The 26,353-nt window shown below is 37.6% G+C and overlaps 1 protein-coding gene across 1 annotated transcript in view; it reads left to right on the top strand.

The window, feature by feature from the left end:
- The window catches only part of LOC150076370 (protein HID1), a 318,232-nt gene that overhangs the window by 83,520 nt on the left and 208,359 nt on the right, over window positions 1-26,353 (top strand). The window contains exon 5 of the mRNA XM_090387033.1: window positions 14,730-14,783. Within this exon, the coding sequence (XP_090243159.1) occupies window positions 14,730-14,783 (54 nt within the window). The remainder of the gene's footprint in view (window positions 1-14,729; window positions 14,784-26,353) is intronic.

Raw genomic sequence — 26,353 nt, 5'->3', positions numbered from 1 at the left:
TGAAGTTCGCTGAGCAGTGCAGACAAGCTGCCAGGGCAGGTCATGGAGTCTTGTCAATGATATATAGGAATCTTGCTAGCAGGGACAGGGAGGTGATTATCCCGTTATACAAGGCAATGGTCAGGCCACACCTAGACTACACTGTACAGGTCTGGAGGCCTTATTTTAGGAAGGATGTAGAGTTGCTAGAATGACTACAAAGAAGGGCAACAAGATTGGTGAGGGGAAGAAAGGGTGCTCTTACGAAGAAGGGCTTAAGTTTTGCAAATTACAGTGTCTGGAGACTAGGTACCGGTGAGCTGAGACCATTCAAAGCCTTGAATAGGTTGAGCATGCTCAACGCCGATGGGATTCTTCCTCTTGCTCAGAATAATCACCTGAGAGGCCATAAATTCAGATTGAGGAAAGACAGATGTAGGATAGATGTGCGGAAATTTGCCTTTAGCCAGCGGGTAGTTGGTTGGTGGAACAGACTTCCATCCCTTGTTGTGGAAGTTGATAGCCTAAACAAATTTAAGGCTCAGCTGGACAGGTATTTCGAACAAACGGAGGGGTGAAATGGAAGTGGTTTTTTTTTTTTTTTTTTTTTTTGGATGCTGCTGCATAATATGCCTCTACTAATGCTAACTATACAGAGAAATAGTGTCAGTAAATCTTATAATGGGGGATTTTAATTTTACAGATGTTGATTGGAATTTGTGGATTAGTTACTCACACTAACACAACTTTTGTGGATTTATTGGATACTGGAGGTGACCATTGAGGGATCAATGTGTGGCATCCATAGAACATGGAGGAATGCTGCTCCTCTGTGTTATCAGCAATATTAGGTGGTAGCTGACTCTCATCAATGGGTGCTATATTACCACTTTGTTTATTGGAAGCTTGAAGTGGTAGAACCCATGTTTAGTCACCAAAGCTCCAGCTACCCCCTCTTCCCATCTCTTCCATCGTGCAGTGTGATTGATGTCTTTTGAGGTTATGATTGAGCATTATGGCAAGATCCAATCTTCCTTACATTTCAGGGTACAGCTCTATAACGGTGTGTGTGCAGGCTGGCTGCTAGATACTCCACTGGGCCAAACATTGGTAACTCTCCAGGAGTCTTCCAGATCAGCTAGTATATAATCTTGCTGCCTCTACTCTGCAGACTGTGACTGGAAGGTGTCAACTAGTGCGTAGGCAGGGGACATTGTCGAGCTCATGTTATGTCAAGAAACTGGGTGTATTCTTGCCATATATATATATGCCATATTTAAAGTTTTCATTACTTCATAGAACATATCATCCCTACCTATTCTTGCTACTGAATACATCATGAATATTCAAAATAATAGAACAAACTTATCTAAACCTCCTAAACACTTCCTTGTTCTTTTCACAAATATACACAGTCTCAGTTCCAATCTCAATGATATTCATTTCCACTTATAGTCTGACAAGCCCCACTTACTTTTTCTAACAGAATCCCAATTATTGGTGGATTCAATCCTTATATTGTCCTAATTATTTGCTGTATGATTTCTTTTGCTTTAAAGGTGCTACTTGTGCATATGTCCACTCTGATATTCCCTGTCAGACACTTAGTAAATTGAAATCTCCTATTTTCGATCTTCTTTGGCTTAAAATCTCTCTATCCCATTCTGTCAACTTCATCTGTTGCATGTAATTATTCCAACTCCACTAACCACTTGGAATTCTTTGACTTTATACAGTCCAACTCTCCTAACAGTGAGGTAATTTTCCTTGGTGACTTTAATGTTTGCAACTCCAGCTAGCTTCTGTTTTCTAGTCATACGAACCCAGCTGGTTGAGATGCTGAGACTTGAAATTACTAATGACTTTGCACAGATTGTTCGTTTATTTACCAGAATACCAGGTAATCCTAACCACACAGCCAACACTCTTGATCTCTTTATCATAAATAACCCTTCCAAGTACTCGTGAAGATGAGTGGTCCTCTAGGAACCTGAGATCACAACTTGGTGATGGTCTCTTCTCCAATGGAGCCTCTCTCGCTCTCTCTCTCTCTCTCTCTCTCTCTCTCTCTCTCTCTCTCTCTCTCTCTCTCTCTCTCTCTCTCTTTTGGCCATTCTCAGATTTGTGTTGTTTAGTATTACAAGAATGCAAAATGAAATGATTTACGAGATTTATTTTCATATTTTCATTGGTTGGATTACACTGAACAACAAATTTTGGGGTCAAGTCTTGTTGTTACGGGTATCAAAGTAAGTTTACTTTATAGAGTTTGGGGTACTAAACACGGAAATAATGCTTAAAATGGCAGATTGGCTCTCGTTTTAAAAAACATAGTTTTTTTTATTTATACAAGGTACAAATGAAAAAAAATATACAATATTTATTTATATTTTTTATTTATATGGCAGTAAGATCTAGCTATCAACATACCTGTATCAAACACCTGACCTTTTCAGCTTTGGGAGCATCCCTTTTCACCATCCAACAATAATTGGCTAACATGGTGGCAGTCCGTTTGGTTTTGTATCTTTGTTCCATTGCTGCAACGTCTTGGTGGAAGTAGTAGTAGTAGTAGCAGTGGCATTTGATGCAAGAAAGCAAGTGTATGAGCTTATGCAGCATCAGGCAAAAAAAAAAAAATCACACCATTCCCTCCAAATGCCTGTCCAGTTCCTCCTTAAATTTATTCAACCTATCAACTTCCACAACGACAGATGGAAGTTTGTTCCAGCAATTAACCACCTGCTGGCTAAAGGCAAATTTCCACACATCTAATCTACATGTCTTTTCTTTATTTGAATTTATGCCCCCTTAGGTTCGTAATCTGAACAAGTGGAAGGATCCCATCAAAATTCAGCGTGCTCAACCCATTCAAGACCTTATAGACCTCAATCAGATCATCGCGCAGGTGCCTAGTCTCCAGTCACTGCAATTTGCAGAACTTAAGCCTCTCTTGGTAAGAGGATCCCTTCATTCCCCTCACCAATCTTGTTGCCCTTCTCTGTACACGCTCAAGTAAATCTACATCCTTCCTAAAATGAGGCCTCCAGACCTGTACGCAGTACTCAAGGCGTGGCCTGACCATTGCCTTATACAGAGGGATAATCACCTCTTCCCTGCTAGCAAAATTCCTATATATCATTGACAAAACCCGATGGCCTGCCATGGCAGCCTGTCTGCATTGCTCAGAAAACTTCATATCTGACTGCACAATTACTCCCAGGTCCTTTTCATTTTCTACCACCTTAAGTTTAGTACCACACAGTTGGTACATTTCTCTGGGGTTACTTCTACCCATATGCAGTACTTTGCATTTGTCAAGGTTAAACTTCAGTTGCCACTTCTTAGCCCATCTGCCCAAATTATCTAGATCCTGTTGCAGTGGCACACTGTCATTACTGTCATTAACAACCCTGCCAACCTTTGTATCATCTGCAACCTTCGACATTAAGCCTGATATACCTTCATCAATATCATTGATAAATATACAAAACAACAGTGGACCTAACACCGAACCCTGTGGGACTCCACTAATAACATTAGTCCAAGAAGAGCAGCACCCATTGATTACCACCCTCTGTCTTCTCCCACTTAACCATCCTTTTATCCATTGTAGCAACTTACCCTTAATACCATTCTGCTCCAATTTGTACAATAGTCTTCCATGCGCAACAGTGTCAAAAGCTTTCCTGAAATCCAAATATATGATATCAAAATTATTTTTTGCATCCAGTTCCTTTGTAACCACATCATAATATACTATCAAATTTGTCAGACAAGACTTTCCCTTAACAAACCCATGCTGTGTCTGAATTATTGCTGCAGTCTTGTCTAGATGATCCTGCAATGCATCTTTAACCAGTGACTCCATTATTTTACCCGTAACAAGTTAAACTAACTGGTCTGTAATTACTCTTGTCACCCTTCAAAGTACTCACCATGTTCATCACTGATGGCATCCCAGTTTGGCAGGAAGAAATCCAGGTGTGAGTGCAAGAAATGCATCTTCAATGGCATGTTGCACCCATTTTTTGTAAGAAATAATGCGATCTTCCACAAACAGTCTATAGTTGCCGGCTTTAACATTTTCTAGAAAACCAGTCGAAACATTTCGAAAGGCTTTCCACTCTGATTTCTCGCTATCACTAAAGATGCCAGTGAAAATGCCTACCTTTATCTTCTCTATATAATAAGTTTGGTTGGTTGGTTTGGTATTTGCTTTTTTAGGAGCATTAGCAACTAAGGCCATATTGCTCTGGGGATATGCAGTTATCATTTCCAGACCTTCCCGCATCCTCCGTATTTGGTGGCCACCTGCTCAAACCCCGGTCTAATCAAGAAGCATGTGCTACGCACTGCTGCTCCTGCCCACCTGGCTACGGAGGTACCATATATAATAAGTCTTAGGAATCTATCTTACAAGTATGTGAATGCAGGACTGAAGCTTTCATGAAATTTTTCATGACCCTCGGTTTGATGTGGAGTGGTGGAAGCAAAACTTTATTTGCATCTACCAGAGATTCAAATGTACATTCTTCATTCCACGTGTAAGGATTTTTGTCAAGGCCAACTCCTTTTCTCGTAGTGCATTTCCTTGGCACAACTATCCCGCTCAGAGAAAGCAGCAATACTTAGTGTAACCCTTTTGTAGTCCTAATAGCATTAGTAGAGGCATACGATGCAACAAAGCAAGCTTATGCAGCATCAGCCGGGGGAAAAAAAAAACCTTCCATTTCACCCCTCCATTTGTTCCAAATGCCTGTCCAACTCAGCCTTAAATTCATTTAGGCTATCAACTTCTACAACATGGAATAAGGCAAATTTCAACGCATCTGTTCTACAACTGTCTTTGCTCAGTCTTAAGGGGCGTCCGTAGCCAGGTGGGAAGGAGCAGCAGTGCGCAGCACATGCTTCTTGATTAGACCGGGGTTCGAGCCCGTCACCACCAAATATGGAGGATGTGGAAAGGTCAGGGAATGACCACTGCATATTCCCGGAGCAACATGGCCTTAGTTGCTAATGCTCCTAAAAACCAAATAACAACAACAACAACAACCACCTCAGTCTGAATCTGTGCCTCATCTGGTTCTTAATCTGAGCAAGAGGAAGAATCCCATCAGCATTCAGCTTGCTCAATCCATTCAAGACCTTATACACCTCAATCAGATCACCTTGCATGTGTCTACTCTCCATGTGCTACAATTTGTAGAACTTAAGCCTTTCTTGGTAAGAGCACTCCTTTCTTCCCCTCAACAATCTTGTTGCCCTTCTTTGTACTCATTCTAGCAACTCTACATCCTTCCTAAAATGAGGCCTCCAGACCTGTACACAGTACTCACGGTGTGGCCTGACCATTTCCTCGTACAAAGGGACGATCACTTCCTTTTCCCTGCTAGCAAAATTCCTATATATCATTGACAAGACTCCATGACCTGCCCTGGAAGCCCGTCTGCACTGCTCAGCAAACTTCATATCTGACTACACAATTACCACCAGCTCTTTTTCACTTCCCTGAGTGTAGTACCACACATAGTTGGTATTACACTCAGTTTGGTTATTGCTATCCGTATGTTGAGGTTATTGCTACCCATATGCAGTACTTTGCATTTGTTAATATTAAACTTCAATTGCCACTTCTCAGCCCATTTGCCCAACTTATCTAGATCCAGTTGGAGTAGTCTACTGTCTTTATTGTCACTAGCAATCCTGCCAACCTTTGTATCATCTGCAAACTTGGACATTAAGCCTGATATATCTTCATCAGTATCATTGATGAATACACAAAACAACAATGGGCACAGCACTGAACCCTGGGAACTCCACTAATAACATTTGTCCATGAAGAGCAGTGTCCATTGATTACCACTCTCTGTTGTCTCCCACTCAACCATCCCTTTATCCATTGTAGCAGCTTACCGTTAATGCCATACTGCTCCGATTTGTAGAGTAGTCTTCTACATGCAACATTATCAAAAACTTTTCTTAAATCCAAGTATATGATATCAAAATTGATTTTTGCATCCAGTTCCTTTGTGACCACATCATAATATCCAATCAAATTGGTCAAACAAGACCTCCCTTTAACAAACCCATGCTGTGTCTTAACTATTACTGCAGTCTTGTCTAGAATAATCTGCAATGCTTCTTTAACCAGTGAGTCCATTATTTTCCCCGGAACACAAGTTAAGCTAACAGGTCTACAGTTACTTGTGTCACCTTTTGAACCCCCTTTGTCAATTTGTGATTCATTTGCATACTTTCAGTCCATGGGGACCTCCCCTGAGTCCAGGGAAACTGCCATAATTATAGCTAAGTGTTTGCTTACTTCCTTTTCTGCCTCCTTTAATATAACTGGATAGATCCTGTCCACCCCAGGTGCCTTCCTTATGTTTAACTTCAACAATTTCTCCTCCACTTTGCTCTCAGTTATTACAAAATCATTAAGCTGCCTGTTAGAGTTTAACAAGCTTCTGTCCTCCACTTCCCTACATAATTCCTCATGTATGAATGTAGATGCAAAATACTCATTCAATTTGTCAGTTATCTGACCAGGATCATCAACAGTCAAACCATCGATATCAAGTGGACCAACCTGATTCATCCCCTTCCTTCTAGAGTTTATATAAGTAAAGAAGTCTTTGCATCCTTTGCCTACACACACCTACTCTCATTTTCCCTTTCCCAGTGCTTATGTCACACCAATCTGATTCAACATTGCATTATCCACCAACATCAGTTGGATGCACTTCCTTAGATTTTGAGTTTCTTAACTAACAGCATAACCCCTCCTCTCAGTAAAATGACAATACCTTTAAATCAACACATATCTGCCACTCATACTTCTGATAGTGTACGCCTAAGGGGACGTTCTCCATTTTTGCACATGTTTCTTTTTTGTGGACGGCATATGCAAGAGGTATTGAAAGCAGCATATTTCCATTGCAGCAAGATTTCTCTTAATCTGCCTTTGCCTGCCTAACCCCTTTGTGACTTGATTACATACTAGCTTATATCTGTCGTAGTTTTCTGTGTCGCCTGATAATTTATATGCATCCCATACATTTTTCTTCTAGGCGCCTCCGTAGCCAGGTGGGAAGGAGCAGCAGTGCGTAGCATACGCTTCTTGATTACACCGGGGTTCGAGCCCGTCACCACCAAATACGGAGCATGCGGAAAGGTCAGGGAATGACCACCGCACCGGAGCAATATGGCCTTAGTTGCTAGTGCTCCTAAAAAAAAAACCAAATAACAACATTTTTCTTCTCTGCCACGAGCCTCATTAATTCATTTGACTTCCATTTAGGCCTAAACCTTGAACAGTATTTCTTAGTCGTAACGAAAAGCTTAGTGGCCTCCAAGATCAAGTCCCTGAAGAACTCCCATTTAGAATTCAATGTTGGTAAATATCATCAGTTGATCCCACTTTATAGAATTTAAAAACTGTCTGAGACCTCTGTACTCACCTTTACAAAAGCAAAAGCTTTTCCCTTTACCCTTGTTGGTAGTTACATCTTTAAATAAATCCCACATCAGTATATTGCGATCACTGTTGCCCAGTGGTTCCTTTATCTGCAAATTCTTTATGCATGAATAATCACTGCTGATTATCAGATCAAGAGTATTAGTCCCTCTGGTTGTCTCTGAAGCATGTTATTGTAGAAAACAGTCATGCAATAAATCCACAAAAGTCTTGCTAGTGTGCAAGTGACCAACCCACAATTTCCAGTCAGTATCTGGAAAGTTAAAATCACTCATTATAAGACATTCTGATTTACTGGCCCACTCTATTTCTGAACAATTGCTCATTATACTCATCAGATTCAATAGGCCTATAACACACACCTACTCTCCATTTTCCATTTCCCAGTGCTTATGTCACACCAAACGGACTCAACATTGCATTATCCACCAACATCAATTGGATGCACTTCCTTAGATTCTGTATTTCTTAACTAACAGCATAACCCCTCCTCCCAATAAAATGACAATACCTTTAAATCAACACATATCTGCCACTCATACTTCTGATATTGTATGCCTAAGAGGATGTTCTCCATTTTTGCATACGTTTTTTTTTTTTTGTAGACGGCATATGCAATATGTATTGAAAGCAGCATATTTCCATTGTGTTAATAACAGATCCTCAAGGCTAACCTTAGAAGCATCTATAAACAATTATTATTCTTTAGGAACATGGCTCATGTTCATTGCTGCCTTTAGACCATCAATATCCTTATAAACAGGGAGTTTATCATAATATACTGAGTGTCCAGTTATTTTGAGGGAAGCAGTGAGGAGGTACATCAAAGATTAAATGTAATCATGAAAGCAACATTAGACTTAGGGATGATTCTCCTTATGTTGGAGAAGTGCCATCATATCACCAATATATAAAGGTGGCTTGAAATGAAGTGGGTAACCACAGACTGATCCATCTGACTTCAGTGTTAGTGAAAGTGATGGAAGCAACAATTAAGAATGTAATGCAGGGTCATCTACATAGAAATGGTTTTCTCAAGGGAGAGAACGTGATTTTGTGAAAGGTAAATCTTGCTTAAGTAACCTGATAAACAATTATGTCAGTTGCATTTGTGATTTAGATGCAGGAAAATATCTATGACATTGTTTATTTGGATTTTAGAAAATATTTGAGTCTGTCTAGTATGAAAGATTACTAGAGAAGCTCAATGTAATTGAGCTTCTCTAGTAATCTTTCCTCGAAGGAAATAAATTCTCGAAGGAAATAAATTGAGGGGCCCATCAAGCTCTCAGCTGCCCACATCAACACCAGAGCTTGGACTTGGTCATCTTGCAACACAGAGGCAGCCCCCAAGGCAGAATGCGCTGGTCCAACAGGAACTAGTAGTTGTTGGTGACTCAATTGTCAGGGAAACGGGGAACATGCTTTGTAAAAAGGATAGGTGGAACAGGACCAGGGTATGTCTGCCAGGGGCAAAGGTTGATGACGTTGTAGAGCAGATATCATCTTTTAAGGGCACAAAAGGTGATATAGTTGTACACGTTGGCACTAATGATATTAAGAGTAGGAGACCAGCGGAATTACTTAACAAGTACAGGTCACTGTTGAAAAAAAGCCGTGAAGTAGGGTTGAATTTGAAAGTGTCTGCAATTCTGCCCAGACACGATAGGAGGGAGTATATGATGAGAGCCTTGTCGATCAATTCGGCCCTGGAAAGATTGTGCAAGGCTGAAGGGGTAGAATTTTTTTCAGCCCGGACTGTACTTGTTAACAGGAGAGATTGCTTCTACAGGGATGGGATACACTTAAATAGAAAGGGTGCAAGAATATTTGCTGATGCTATCGAGGCAGTGTTAGGTGGGTCGGAAAACTGCTAGCTTGGGGGGAGACAAAGACTAATGGATTAACAGTAGCCACTGGCAGAGGTGAAAGAGATTCTTGCACTGCTTCTATTGGAATGAGCAGAAGCCTGAAAAACAAGATGCAGGATATTTCAGAGACTGCTGGAAGTCATTGCGGTACAAGTAAACACATGGGTTGTGTTAGGGTAGCTAAGAATAGAAACAGGTGCATGTATACTTGCCTGTACACTAATGCTAGGAGTTTAGTAAATAAATTTGATGAATTTGAGGTATTACTCAAAACATCAAAGGCGGCAGATATTGTTGGGATATCAGAGATGTGGTGTCACACAGATATAAGGAATGCAGAACTGGAATTTGGGGAGTACAACGTCTACAGAAAGGATAGACAGGATAGGAAGGGAGGAGGGGTTATGCTATTAGTTAAAAAACACATAAAATCCAAGGAAGTGAAGCCAGTTGACATCGCTGGACAGTGCAGTGTTGAGTCAGTTTGGTGTGACATAAGCATAGGTAAATCAAAATTGAGAGTAGGAGTGTGCTATAGGCCTAATGACTCTGATGAGTATAATAAGACACTGTACAGGGAAATAGAATGGGCCAGTAAATCAGAGAGTCTTATAATGGGGGATTTTAATTTCCCAGATATTGACTGGAATTTGTGGGTTGGTCACTCACACACTAGCAAGGCTTTTGTGGATTTATTGGATGATTGTTTTCTACACCAGCATGTTCGTGAGGCAACAAGAGGGAGCAATACTCTTGATCTGATTATCAGTAGTGATTCTTCATGCATTAGGAATCTGCAGATAAATGAACCACTGGGTGGCAGTGATCACAGTGTGCTGAAGTGGGATTTACTCAAGGAGGTAACTACCATCAGAGGTAAAGGGAAGGGTTTTTGCTTTCGTAAAGGCGACTATGATGGTCTGAGACAGTATTTAAATTCTATACAGTGGGACCAACTGATGATGTTACCAACAGCAAATTCAAAATGGGAAGCATTCAAGGAACTAATCTTGGAAGCTACCAGGCTTTACATACCAACCAAGAAATATTGTTCAAGGTTCAGGCCTAAATGGTTGTCAGATGAACTAATGAGACATATGGCAGAGAAGAAAAATGCATGGGATACATACAAATTAATGGGTGACGTGGAAGCCTATGATAGATATAAGTTGGTCTGTAACCAAGTCACAAAGGAGGTTAGGCAGGCAAAGGCAGATTATGAGAAATCCTTGGCAAAGGATGCAAAGAAAAACAGAAAAGAGTTCTTTACCTATTTAAACTCAAGAAGGAAAGGGATGAATCAGATTGGTCCACTGGATGTTGATGGTTCAACAGTTGAGGATCCAGCTCAGGTGGCTAACAATCTAAACGAGTATTTTGCATCTACATTCACACATGAGGAGTTATTCAGGAAGGGGAATGTCGTAGGTGAAGTAAACATTGGCAGTGAGCTAGATGATTTTCTAATAACTGAGAGGAAAGTGGAGGAGAAATTGTTGAGGATAAACATAAAAAAGGCACCCGGGGTGGATGGGATCTATCCAGTTATTTTAAAGGAGGCAGCAAAGGAAGTAAGCAAACCCCTAGCCATAATTATGAGAGCTTCTTTGGACTCAGGGGAGGTACCCATGGACTGGAGATGTGCAAATGTAACCCCAATTCACAAAGGAGGATCAAAGGCTGACACAAGTAATTATAGACCTGTTAGTTTAACTTCGGTTCCAGGAAAATTAATGGAGGCACTGGTTAAAGAAGCACTGCAGGATCATCTGGACAAGAATTCAGTTATAGCTCAGACACAGCATGGGTTTGTTAAGGGCAGGTCTTGTCTGACCAATTTGATTGGATACTATGATGTAGTCACAAAAGAACTGGATGCAGGGAATAACTTTGATATTATATATTTGGATCTTAGAAAGGCTTTTGATACTGTTGCGCATGGAAGACTGCTGCACAAATTGGAGAAGTGTGGCATTCGAGGCAAATTGCTGCTATGGATAAAGGGATGGTTGAGTGGCAGAAGACAGAGAGTGGTAATCAATGGACACTGCTCAACGTGGACTAATGTTATTAGTGGAGTTCCTCAGGGTTCAGTGTTGGGTCCATTGTTGTTTTCTGTATTTATAAATGATATTGATGATGGTGTATCAGGCTTAATGTCCAAGTTTGCAGACGATACAAAGGTTGGCAGGGTTGTTAAGGACACTACTGATACTATGCTGCTGCAACAGGATCTGGAAAGGTTGCGCAGATGGGCTGAGAGGTGGCAAATGAAGTTTAACATTGACAAATGTAAAGTACTACATATGGGAAACAGTAACCCCAGATCAACGTATCAACTCTGTGGTACTACGCTGACAGTGGTAGAGAATGAAAAGGACCTGGGGGTAATTGTGCAGGCAGATATGAAGTTCTCTGAGCAGTGCAGACGAGCTGCAAGGGTAGCTCATGGTGTCTTGTCAATGATATACAGGAATTTTTCTAGCAGGGACAGGGATGTGATTATTCCCTTGTATAAGGCATTGGTCAGGCCACACCTTGAGTACTGTATACAGGTCTGGAGGCCTCATTTCAAGAAGGATGAAGAGCTGATGGAACGAGTACAGAGAAGGGCAACAAGATTAGTGAATGGAACAAAGGGTTGCTCTTACGAAGAAAGGCTTAAGTTTTGCAAATTACAGAGCCTGGAGACTAGGCATCGCCGAGGTGATCTGATAGAGGTGTACAAGGCTTTGAATGGCTTGAGCATGCTCAATGCCGATGGGATTCTTCCTCTTGCTCAGAATAATCACCTGAGAGGGCATAAATTCAAATTGAGGAACGACGGATGTCGGATAGATATGCGGAAATTCGCCTTTAGCCAGCGGGCAGTTGGTTTGTGGAATAGACTTCCATCGCTTGTTGTTGAAGTTGATAGCCTAAACAAATTTAAGGCTCAGCTGGACAGGTATTTCGAACGAATTGAGGGGTGAAATGGGAGTAGTGGTTGTTTTTTTTTTTTTTTTGGCTGATGCTGAATAAGCTTGCTTTCTTGCATCATATGCCTCTACAAATGCTAATGCTAATGCTAATGTGTTTAGCCTGATTTAAATTGCTAGAGTGTATTTCTCTATTCCCTCTTAAAAGTAATTTTTTAATACTATAAATAATGTATATGAGAAATTAAAAAACTGTTAACATTTTCTCCATGTATTGAAAGCGTGAGAAATACCAGATAAACTATGCATTTGTTGGTATTTTTATTGCATGAGTAATGTGCATGTTCATTGTCAGTCTGATTTGGCTATTTGTTATTTGAGCACCATTAACAGTAATTCATTTTCTGCTTTCATTGCAAATAATAATAATGTTAAAAGTGATTGCAGAAAGAAATGAAGCAGTGAATTCAGATAAGAAGACATTATACTTGCTATGTATTTTTCAGCTTCTTGTTAAAGTAATCTGAGTTTTTGTTTGACTTATGCCAAGCTTTCAGTGATAACAGAATGAAATTTGGGAAACATCTCTTTGAAGGGTTTTTGGTAAAAAATAAATAGCATACTGTGTTCCAAGTTGACCGTACATTAAGCAAATATTAGTTCAACGTCTACACCTATGACATTCATGTTTGCCTATAACTGGAGATGAATTTGCTGACAAGGATAATAATTGAATTTCCATTAATAAGACAACCGATATTGTGGCAAGATATAGTGTAATCATTGAATAAGTCTCCAAAACTTATTTATAACTTAAAACTAAACTCCTACTCATCTTTTTTACAAATGTTCATTTATGCTGTTGCTGGATTGAATTAAAGAGGATAATGCCCTGCTATTTCTTGTTAATGTAGCTTCTTACATGAAGAAAGTGGTGAGAGCTTTTAAAATTTTTTTCCCTTTATTGTTTCACATGACTTGATTAATACATCCACCTCACTGAGGTGTAGGGGAATTACATTGTTTATTTGCTGACGTTAACTTGTTGGCATCTGCAAGGATATTTTTGGTGAAAGCCGCATCTTGCCTTAGATATTTAAAGGAACTGCATGTGGACTTGCAAAAAGTTCAGGAATGTGGATCTTTTCTATGTGAACAGTTTCAACAAGGTAAAAGATATAGCTAGTAATTTGGATGAATAGGATGTATCTTTTAATATGGATAATGAAACAACTGCTGTTGAAGAAGTCATTCTGTGGCAGTCTCATTCATTGTTGCTCATTCAAACTTAGAAAATGTCAGTTACATGACTTGAGAAAGGGATGAGACTGATGAAATTTTTGGACATAATTACTGATTACTGTGATTGAAATTAGCTGTGCCCCATGCAATAAAAGTCACATCATACATGAAAAATATGAATGTGTTTTCTGCTAACCAAGCATAGAGAAACTAAACAACATGCTGAAGATTATTGAAGGACTTTCTATTGAAATTAATATGAACCTTTTAAGTATAATTCAGTTATCTCAATTGAGGTATAAAACAATTTTCTCTCATCAAACATGTTTTCTCCTAGAGGGAGTAAGGTTTCCGTTTTGGAAATTTTAAGAAATGATTATGTATTACAAGTAATAAGCAATTATTTGCTTTTGTTCATTAGGAATACTGTAATAGTATTTTGTGTTGTAACTGTACTTTAATATATTAACAATTTATTAATAAATTGTTTGAGCCTGTTTTGGATTCTTATTTTGCCTATTTGCCTGCCTCTTTTAGTGCCTAAATATCCAGAATTCAATAGTGATAATTTTACTAAATTACAGCAATCTGTATTGCTAGGCCCTTTAGAGGTTGGTACGTGTCTGATAACATTGTGACATGGCCAGTATTTTTCCATTTTGTGACTAGTTTTAATATCCCCAGCTGTGATGTCTGTTTGGTTATTCCTTGCTCATTTTTCTTCACTTTTCAGTTAGATATATTTTTTTTTGTTTCCAATCACAAAATTTAAACTTTTGTTCTAGTCTTTGGTATATGAACACTTCTTTTCTGAACAAACATAGGAATATCATAAGCAATAAGGCTTTAGTACACTGTATATTTGTCATTGAAAAGTATTGGCCATGTCACAATGTTATCAGACAATTCAAATTTTGTTTTTAATTACTTTGGATGCAACTGGAATTAATCCTGTTTCCAGGTGTAGTAATTAATGGCTATCTTTTTAGCGTACAGTAAAACTGGACAATATATATATCTCTTTGGGAATGATGCCTTGAATGCAAACATAATTATAGCCTATATTCATCATTTTTAAGAACTTTTAAGTTTCTTAAAAACAAAACACTAGCTTAAGCATCATTTAATATATAAAAGGATCCTTATAGGGTAGAGGCAACGGTAGCAATATTCATTTTCTCTTGATAATTAATAAAAATGATTTATTGTTATGTTATTAATATGAGTTGTTTCTCTTAGGATTTGCTATTCTGCCCAGATTTTACTGTATCAACAAACAAAAGAAGTGGACCAGTAAGTTTTTGAAATAATTTCAAATAATTTCCCTGAAATAAGATCATTTGTCCTCTTGGAAAGTTGGACTATCCTGAAACTGCCTTTCATTTTAATTTAAAGTCTTCAGATGGTTGCTATTACTTAAATATTTTAGTAATAGCAGAATGACTTATGTTTTGGGATTAATGTTGATTTTTTATATAAATGTACTAGTGCATTGATATTATGTGGGCCTTTTTCACTACTCAGAAGAACAATACACAAAAATAGATATGTTTACTACCTTTTCATTCATCTTTTTTCAATATTGTAGTAACTAAAAGATTGTCATCTTTTGTTTCAACTATTTTCATTTAACTGCTTGTCATTTGTGGTAGCTAAAAGATGACAAAATTGCCTTAGTCTATACTGTTGCACATCATCAGGCATTTCTCATATTGTAGGGTTATACTTCATAACTGGGTTGTCACTATTGCAACAGGGTACCCACCCACCGAAGATTGGCCATTGAGCCTTGAAATGGTGCTGTCTGGGTGGTGGTAACTGCTGAGAATTACTAACAGTAGTCTTCTCCATTGGTGAAGCATCACTTATTCAAGGTAATGCAATATTATGGCAACTCGTTGTGAAGGTTTTCGCAATATGGGATATAATTAAAATGATGCCAATTTATCTATTTCAGTAGTTCACTATGTACAAATATGATGCAATGGCACTAACCTGTCTGCTACCACAGTAGTTAAAAAATTTTCTTACTTTTGTGTATACTGAAAATTGAACAATGTGAGAATGTTAAATTTTGTTGTAAACTTGGAAGACTTTAGCTATGTAAACTGTAACATTTGTTACAGTTTACATAGCTAATGCTATGATGAAAAATTGACTTTCAAGAGGTTGGTTTTGAAGGTTTTGTGATGGAAATTTTTTGCTTGAAGATTAAAAAGGAAGCTGCCATCAACATCTTGAAATTATCAAAATATCAATGAAGTCTGTACCATTGTTCAATTGGATTGACAACTGACTACTTGAGAAATTGGAGAGAAGATGAATCTTATTTTGCTCAGTTAAGGCCATTTTGACTGAAAATTTAGATGAGGTAAGTGAGCAGCAAGTTTGTTCCACTCATTCTCACTCAAGGTCAAAGATGTCATGAAGTCATCATTTTATCTGAGTTGTTTGGCTTGCTGTGTTGACCTTGCATTTTTAACAAAAATTATAACACGTGATTAGTCTTGGGTATATGAATATGACCCAGAGACAAAGGTTCAAAGCTGTCAGTGGAAACATTGTCACCAAAGCCAAAAAGGGCATGACAGTCAAAATTTCATATGAAAGTCATGCTGATTGCATTTTTTTTCCAATTAGGGGATACTCTTAGAATTTGTTAGCTGCTAATATGGCCTACTACAAAGAAGCTTTAAATTGGTTGAGAGATATATAACACTGGCTAGCAATTTTGACTGACAAAAACATTGCCATCATGCCACACCCACATTATTGCCTGATTTGGTACCATTCAGCTTTTTTGACTATTCCCAAAATTAAACAGGACATCAAATAGAAATTATTTGAGTTGATTGAAGAAAGCCAGTTGAACAAAATAGACCTTAAAAGCATTCACAAAAGAAGACATCAGAAATGTTTTGATTAGTGAAAGGCATGATGGAACAGGTGTGTGGTTAAGAAGGAAATTATATTAAAGAATATTAAAACTAAATATTTTTGATTGGATAAAATTAATTTTTTGCAATATTTGCCAAACTTTTCTTGGTGAAATTTTGTTGATGAAGTGCTAACTACAGCAAAATTTTAGGAAGAAAAATAAGCTATTTTTAACTCTGGTACTAATAAATCCATCCTTGATAGTGTGAGAATTCCTGTAAACAACACGCAATATTTGCATGTTGGGGAGGGGGTCACTCAGTTACATTCCATAAATAATCAAGTTGTAATATAGAGCCGTTTTGTAAATGCATGTAATTTTTTTCACTCGGATTGTTATTAGTGCACTTTTATGATTATTGTATTAGTCATGTATGTTTATAACATGCTTTAGTGTCATTTGTTGCATATTCATTACTGAATGCCTTTTCTACCACCTATATGTTTGAGAGATAGATCTTACAAAATAAACATCATTTATGCTTATTGTATTTATTATAAATTATCTTATATATATATATTTTTTATTTTTGATGTATAATGTGTTAACAAGACAGAAGAAAGAAAAAGAAATTATTGAAGATATTTTCTTCATACATGTGGCATCCTTCCACTAAATGGGCATTTCAAGAATGCAAAATGGAACAGTCTGCATGGTTTCAATTATTTTCTTTGGTTGGATTGTTTAAAATTTTCTGATTCCAGTTTTTCCCAGATTGTATCAGTGAAATTATTCTTGTAAGAATGAAATCCTTTTTTCCACATTACACCCTAAAATCTCATCTTTTATTTATACTTTGGTTTTCCAATAAATGTGCTAAGGCTGTTCAAGATAAGAGAATACAGCATACTGAAATTGGCTCATATCCATATTTCCAGCATCATTTTCTGTCTGTACTAAAGCTTGCAACAATTGTAAAACAGTTATTGAGCCAAGCTCAATTTTATTATTATTATTATTATTATTATTATTATTAATATCCATATGATGCAAGGAAGCCTGAGGCTTATGCTGCACCAGGAAAAAAAAACAAAAAAAAACAGTTCCCGAGTAACCCTGAGAGAGAGAGAGAGAGAGAGAGAGAGAGAGTATGTGTGTGTGTGTGTGTCAAAATTAGAAGGGAATCACCAAGAAAGAGAAGAATGATGATATCCAGCTCAGGACCCTGGGTGTGCCAAGCCCATACTCACCAGATTTGAGCCCCCGGGGTTATTTTTGAACAGGCTAAGAACAGAAAATCTGCTCCTTGTCCAAATGTAGTCTTCTGGTTTCTTGTCAAAGCTACTGGCAATAACTACTTCTGTCCTTGTATGCTCCAACGTCTGAGAGCAAAGTGGAGAAGTCGTTGAAGTTAAAGGTTGGATGGGATCTATCCAGTTATATTAAAGGAGGCAGCAAAGGAACTAAGCAAACCCTTAGCCATAATTATGAGAGCATCCTTGGACTCAGGGGAAGTCCCCACCTACTGGAGATGTGCAAATGTATCCCCAATTCACAAAGGGGGATCGAAGAGTGACACCAGTAATTATGGTGCCTCTGTAGCCAGGTGGGCAGGAGCAGCAGTGCATAGCACACGCTTCTTGATTAGATTGGAGTTCGAGCCCGTGACCACCAAATATGGAGGATGCGGAAAGGTCAGGGAATGATCACTACATATCCTCGGAGCAATGTGGCCTTAGTTACTAATGCTCCTAAAAAAAAAAAAAAAAAAACCAATAATAGACGAGTAATTATAGACCAGTTAGTTTAACTATCTGTTCCAGATAGAATAATGGAGTCACTGGTTAAAGATAGATTGCAGGATCATCTAGACAAAACTGCATCAATAATTCAGACATAGCATGGGTTTGTTAAGGGAACGTCTTGTCTGATGTGGTGATGGTGTGGTTACAAAGGAACTGGATTCAAAAAATAGTTTTGATATCATATACTTGGATTTCAGGAAAGCTTTTGACACTGTTATACATGGAAGACTACTGTACAAATTGGAGCAGAATGGTATTAAGGGTGAGTTGCTCCAGTGGATTAAAGGGTGGTTGAGTGGGAGAAGACAGAGGGTGCTAATCAATGGCCCTGCTCTAAATGGACTAATGTTATTTATTAGTAGAGTCCCATATGGTTCGGTGTTGGGCCCACTATTGTTTTGTATATTTATCAATAATATTGATGAAGGTATATCAGGCTTAGTGTCAAAGTTTGCAGATGATACAAAGGTTGGCAGGGTTGTTAATGACAGTAATGGCAGGGTTGTTAATGGCAGTGTGCTACTGCAACAGGATCTAGAAAATTTGGGCAGATGGGCTGAGAAGTAGCAACTGAAGTTTTACATTGACAAATGCTGCATATGGGTAGAAATAAACCCCAGAGGAACAGACCAACTGTGTGGTACTATACTTAAGGTGGTAGAAAATGAAAAAGACCTGGGTGTAATTGTGCAACCAGATATGAAGTTTCTAGGCGCCTCCGTAGCCAGGTGGGAAGGAGCAGCAGTGCGTAGCACACACTTCTTGATTAGACCGGGGTTCGAGCCCGTCACCACCAAATACGGAGGATGTGGAAAGGTCAGGGAATGACCACCGCATATCCCGGAGCAATATGGCCTTAGTTGCTAATGCTCCTAAAAACCAAATAACTAACTAACTAATATGAAGTTTCTGAGCAATGCAGACAGGCTGCAAGAACAGGTCATTGGGTTTTGTCAGTGATATACAGAATTTTGCTAGCAGGGAAAAGGAAGTGATCATCCCTTTGTATAAGGCAGTGGTCAAGCCACGCCTTGAGTACTGCGTACAGATCTGGAGGCCTCATTTTAGCAAGGATGTAGATTTGCTTAAGTGTGTACAGAGAAGCACAACAAGATTGGTGAGGGGAATGAAGGGATCCTCTTACCAAGAGAGGTAGATTTCTGGAAAGTTACTAATTTCTGCAAGTTGCAGCGACTGGAGAGTAAGCACCTGCGAAGTGATCTGATTGAGATGTATAAGGCCTTGAATGGTTTGAGCACTCTGAATTATGATGGGATTCTTCCACTTGCTGAGATTGTGAACCTAAGGGGGGGCATAAATTCTAATTGAGGAAAGATAGTTGTAGAATAGATGTGTGGAAATTTGCCTTTAGCCAGTGGGTGGTGAATTGCTGGAACAAACTTCCATCTGTCGTTGTGGAAGTTGATAGCTTAAATAAATTCAAGAAGGAACTGTACAAACTTTTAGAGGGAATGGATGTGTGAATTTTTTTTTTTTATTTTGGCTGATGCTACATAAGCTCATACGCTTTCTTTCTTGCATCACATGCCTCTATTACTATTACTATCTGTTACAATCTGATGGTTCTATTGCATCCTCAGTTAAGGACAAAGCTTCTAATTTTCTTCTAACTCTTATACCAACTATCTTGGTAAACCATCTCCTATCATATCTAACAATATACTTCCCTCAGTGCCCCTTGTGGTCTTCAATCAGATTTGAAGAAGAATTCAAAACAATCCTGATTCCAAGAAAGCTCCATATTTCGATACCACCCTTTTTTTTTTCACTTTCTTATTCTGCCGATGTTTTTCTTTCTGTTTGGAAATTTGCTTATATCCAACCAGTTTCTAAAAATGGTTACAGTTTCCTTGCCTCTGCTCTTTCTAAGATAATGGAGAAATCCATGAACTACCAACTCCTATGCTGTCCTGTAAACTATTCTCTAATAAATGATTTCCAGTATATATTTTGTCAGTGTCAATCCACTGGTGACATATTGGTTCATGTTACCCCTCAGTGGACAAATAAAATGGAAAAATATGGCCAAACTCAAGCAGTTGCTCTTGATATTTCTAAGACTTTTGATCATGTTTAGCATGAGAGCCTTCTAAATAAGCTGCCATTTTATGGATTGCTGAATGTTTTTTGAAATTGGGTATCCAGTTTTCTCTTTAACTGCTTGCTATGGGTTCTGGTAGACATCTCTCTGTCTTCTAACTTTTCCACTAATGCTGGTGTGTCATTCTTTTCAATGCTGTCAATAGTTTTGCTTTTGATAGCATGCTACATTCCACATTCCAATTTCAGAAAACTTGTCTGAAATGTCTTGAATATTCTCCATCAGTTCCTTAAATACTGATATCCAGGTAATTCTCCAAAAAAGAGTATACATATCTCTCTTAGGAATTACCCTAATTTCTAATCTCTTTCTCTCTCTCTCTCAACATAAGCATGCACAAATAGTTTCCATTGCATCAAAAAAAAAAAAAAAAAAGAAGATACCGAGTTTTATTTTTTGCTCTCATCATTACTTTTTTTCTGAAATGAGTTGAATTTTTGTTTGCCATGGAATACTGTTTGCATATCTGGGGTGGTGCACCTCCACAATCTCTCTCAAGCTTCTTGACTCCATTCAGAAGAGAGCAAATCAAGCTTGCAAAGTCTCTCCACACTGTCTCATAGATGTCTGTTTCTGCTGTGCCTTTTATATAGATAATTCCATGGCCACTATTCTTCTGAATTGGCATCTATAATTCTCTCCCCCCTCTCTCTCTTCTAAATGAGTCTGAACATGTGCCAAAACCAGTCAGCATTCATTTATTGTCCAACTTCAGTTTTACAGAAATAACTTTCCTTCTTTGTCAATCATCCCTTCTGTTTTCTAGAACAACCTTCCTTCATGCGTATTTCCGGAAAAAGCAGTCTACAGAAATTCAAGTCTGATGTCAGCAAATATCCTCTGTCTTCTCAGCCTTCAACCCATACGTGATACTAAGTAATATAAGTATCTTTCATGTTTTGGGTTTTCATAAAAAAAAAAAAAAAAAAAAATTCAATCAACGATAATAAAAATATATTACTGCTAAGCTTATAGCCAAAAGGCTTTAGTTACTGCCATTATTTAATTAATTTCAACAATAGAACTTTTTTAAATATAAATAATTCTATTCTGATAATTGCAGAGCTACTCTCTCATTTTTATAGAATTAAAATAAAAATGAAGATAAAAAGATTGACAAAAAAAAAATGGGAATTATTACAGGCAAAGGATGTGGAGTAGGCAGTCTGTACATTCTCTATACTGCAGACAAAGTTCACATTTGATATGTGCTATAAAGTAGGATTTTTTTTAATGCATATTGGTTTTTTTTTTTTAATTGATTCCCTAAGTTTTGAAGGTGGCAGTTTAAAAAAAATACATGTAACTTCGAGATTTTCAACCAATCAGAAGAATCAGAAAGCCCCGGGGGAAGATGAAGTTACTGTAGAGTTGTTAAAATTGGGAGGAAGAGACATAACACTGGCAAGGCTCTTCACAAAGTGCATTAGAAAAGGTGTGACTCCTAAGCAGTGTAATAATGCAATCATAGTTTTGCTGCATAAGAAAGGAGATAAATCAGAAATTGGAAATTATAGACCAATTAGCTTGTTATCCCACATCTACAAGTTGTTCACAAGGGTCATTACTAACAGATTAGAAAGAATACTTCATGAGAATCAACCGAAAGAGCAAGCTGGCTTTAGGACAGGATTCTCAACTATGGATCACTTCATGTAATATCACAGCTAATGGAGGAAGCAAATGAATTTGTGGATTATGAAAAGGCATTTGACTCCATACAGCATAAGGCAATGTTTCGGGCATTGGAAAGACAAGGCATTGATACCCCATATATTATGATTTTGAAGAAAATATACGAGAGTGCTACCTCCTTTATTAGACTAGACAAAGACAGTAGGAAATTTAAAATCGAGAAAGGAGTTCGACAAGGAGACACAATATCTTCAAAGCTGTTTACTGCTGCCCTTGAGGAGCTTTCAGAAGATTAGACTGGTTGCAGAAAGGAGTCAATGTGAACGGAGAGTACCTAAACCATTTATGATTTGCAGATGACATTGTGGTCATAAGCCACGATCCCAAAGAATTAGAGGAAAATCTTAATCAGTTATGCACAGTTAGTAAGGATTTTGGACTAAAGATGAATATGGCTAAAACAAAAGTAATGATGAACAAGTATGCCACAGAAAGGGAAATAATGATTGAAGGAGCAGTAATTGAAAAGGTGGAGTCATATACTTATCTGGAACAAGTCATTAGCTGTAATAATGATAAATGGCTGGAAGTCAAGAGAAGAATAAATTTTGGATGGATAGCATTCAGGAAATATAGTCACATACTGAAGAGCAATATCCCAGTTTGTCTGAAACGTAAAATAATGAACCAATGTATACTCCCCACCATGACCTATGGAAGTGAAACTTGGGCACTCACCAAAAGAATGGAAGAGAAGCTGAGAACTACTCAGCGAAGAATGGAACGAATCATATTGGGAATCAGACTGTTAGATAAGAAGAGAAACATATGGATTAGGCAACAAACTCAAGTAAAGGACATTCTTATCAAAACTAAAGAACTAAAATGGTCCTGGGCAGGACACATAGCTCGAATACATGATGACAGATGGACTAAGAAAATAACAGAATGGTACCCAAGAGGAGCTAGAAGAAAACCTGAAATACAAAGGCGGAGATGGATAGATGAAATTTATGAGTTTGTGGGTAGTAAATGGATGGCCAGTGCTCAAAACAGAAGGAACTGGAAAGGCCTTCATCCTGCAGTGGATTGAAAATGGCTGATGATGATGATAAAGTAGGAAACAAACCTTATTTTCATTTTAAAAGCCAATAAAACTATCCTGATGTTATCATAGTGAGGAAGGGAGTAAAGAGCCTGAAAAACTGATAAACATTACCTTTCTTTAACTAAAAAACTGACACCACCATGACCTTTTCCTGTCATTGCTTTGATATACTTTATAATTGGCAATTTCAGAAACAGTTTATTCTAACAAAGCAGGAGTTGCAAGTTGTTTGTTGTCTCATTACAATGAAACAGTTACAGTTGTAATTGTACATGCTGGCCTTATTGGAAAGATTTTTTTTAATGCATATTGTTTTTTTTTTTTAATTGATTCTCTAAGTTTTGAAGGTGGCAGTTTAAAAAAAATACATGTAACTTTGAGATTTTCAACCAACATAACTTGCAGATTGGTCCACCAACATATACAGTAAAGGTCACATTTAGGATCACATGAATTTGGCACATATTAGCCAGAGTATTTGATGTGCTAAGAAATACAGATTGAAGGAGGTTTTCTGGCTACTGAATATATTTTATTGCTGATTCATGGAATGAAGTCACCTACTCAAGTATGCATCATATAGGGCAAAAAACCTTGGCCAGGTTGGCCCTATGAGATGCAGAGTGGAGAGACTTTTAAAGAGATGGATCATTAGTTAATCTAACTACCCCCTTTTGAATGGAGTCTAGAAGCCCGACAGAGTTTGTGGTACCACCCCAGATGTAAGAATGATATTCCATGGTAGGGCAGTTTTGAGATTTGTACATGGTGTGTAGCTGTTTAGAAGAAAAGTAACAATGAGAGCAAAGGAGAAAACCCAGTTTTTTAGATGCAGAGGAAGCAGTATTCATGATGTGCTTATATAAAAAGGATTAGAAGTCAGATAATCCCTAATAGAGATATGTGATATTTTCTAGAAATCTGAGTGTCGTCGAAAATAAGCATAGGAGCAGAAGGATCCTTTTTGCGAGATATAAGACGGCTGAGTTTTAGAAGGATTGAAATTACTAGATTAATTTGGCCCCTTTAGAGAGAATTACCTGGAGATCAGCATTTAAGGAATTGGTAGTGGATATTCGAGAATTTGAAACTGTTTACAAACTTGAAGGTGGAGTGCAATGTGCTGTCATCAGCAAAACTGTGCTAGAATTTCCAGTCAATGGAAGAAGAGCATTAATATACAAGAGGAAAAGAGTGGGAGATAGAACTGAACCTTGGGAACACCAGTATTAGTGGAGAAATTAGAACCATTACCTGCAGTAAGTGGTCAGAGGTGAAAACTGGATATACAATTACAAAACTTGGTAGAAGAATAAGAGAAATTTACCTCAATATGATAATAGAACACTTCCTAATGACACTCTCCAGCAAATAAATGAAAATGAAATTAAAATTAATTTTTTAATAAAATTAATTAAAAAATAGTTAACAAATTAAAACAAATTCAATGCAAATTTTGAAAAAAAAACTTCTGTTGACAATTTGTATTGTATTGAATTTGCATAAATTTTATTTTTGCTTATTTGCTGGAGAATGTCATTAGGAGTGTTCTACGTATCATATCGAGGTAAATTTCTCTTATTCTTGTACAAATATTGAAACAACATAGAACGTATTGAACATTGTAGCTCTGTCTTATACTAATTGCAAAAAACATATGGCAACCCATAAGATGAGCACTTCTTTAGAAGCTCTTTATGCCAAACACAACCAAAAGCCTTTAAAATGTCAAGAGCAACTACTTGAGTTTCCCATACTTTTCCATTTAATTTGTCCATAAATGGGTAACATAAGTCAATATATTACCAATGGAGCAATACTGATAAAATCATTGATTAGATGGAAGAGTTCAAGATAGTTTAGTATTTTACAGTTAATGGATTTTGCTATTGCTTTGGAAAAAGTATAAGTGCAGTGCAGTGGGACAGTAATTGGATATGTGGGATTTGTCACACTTCTTAGGATCTCGATGAATATGAGCAAATTTCCAAGAAGGAAAAATACCAGTGGAATACAAAAGTGAAAAAAAAAGAGTAGATTATAAGACTGAATTCCAGTCAGTGAATTGTGTGTTCAAATCACCCACAAGACATTCAGACTTACTTGCCCATTCAAGTTGTATATAGAGACATCATATTCATCACCATCTTTGTGGTGCAAGATGGTTATCTTGCACCACAAAGACTCTGTGCTTCAGTAACCAGAGGCTCAAATGAGAGCCTCTGGTTACTGAAGCACAGAGACTCCTGGAGACTCCTGACATTGCAAACAGTTTAAGCTATGTATTTTCGTGGTATTTGATCTCCTGATACATCCCTCATGTGAATTGAATTTTGTGCAAGTATGAGTTGAATAAGAGTGTAAGTGTGACCTTGATCCATGTCACTAATCCAATTGCATCCAAATGTATATATTTCTTCCTGTTCTTTCCTCCCTGTTCTTTCCTCCCCTGATCAGCGAAACCACTTGCACTTCTTTTTTCCCTGTTCCTATCCCTGCAAAATAAATGCCTTCTACCAACTAGGGCAGACCATTCAAAATTCTCCCCTCTCGGAAATCCTTACAGAGTTTCTCAAGACTAGAGTTAATCAACAAGGCTCACATTATGAAATCACTCTTATTGTGTGTGTGTGTGTGTGCCTTAACAAGATTGCAGGTACAATTACATCTTGCCCTAACTCATGACATTTTTTCAGCATAGACCTTATTGGCAAAGTGTGCATTACAGTATCACTGCAATGAGGACTTTGCTTTAAAATATCATTAAGTGCATTATTAAACACAATGCATTATTTCCCTTGAGAACCACTTGCTTGATAGTTGTTTAGTAATGCTACAAATTGTAGTGGCAGGCAGATATATTTTTGTCTATTCCATCTACTTTTATTAAAAAATTATATTTCCTGTTTCTCTCACAATTGAGTTCCCCTATTAAAACTATCTCCTTTTGAATCAGAACAGTCTGCTCGTTATGATTTATAACTTGGACCTGAATATATAAACATATATGATATATAAGATTTAAAAAATGTCAGATTGAACAACTGTGTTCATGGTCAAAATACTGCATGCAGGCTAATAGCAAACCTCTTTGGAAGAATGAAAAGAATTATTTTATTTAATATTTTATTTGTTAATACTATTAAAGCATGAATACAGTATCTGAGCATTTGTTTTATTATACAGTGTTATTCAAAATGAAGTCCGGGGTTTCAAATAATTCCTGTACACACATGAGCAGACATAGGAAGAAAGAAATATTTCCAGAATGCAAGTATAGTAATGAAGTTTTTTTGCATACCTCATAAATGTTCA

This window comes from Mastigoproctus giganteus, chromosome 13, assembly GCF_048544385.1.
Source record: "Mastigoproctus giganteus isolate SK-2022 chromosome 13, ASM4854438v1, whole genome shotgun sequence".
NCBI lineage: Eukaryota > Metazoa > Arthropoda > Arachnida > Uropygi > Thelyphonidae > Mastigoproctus > Mastigoproctus giganteus.
This window is presented reverse-complemented; position numbering and strand designations above follow the sequence as displayed.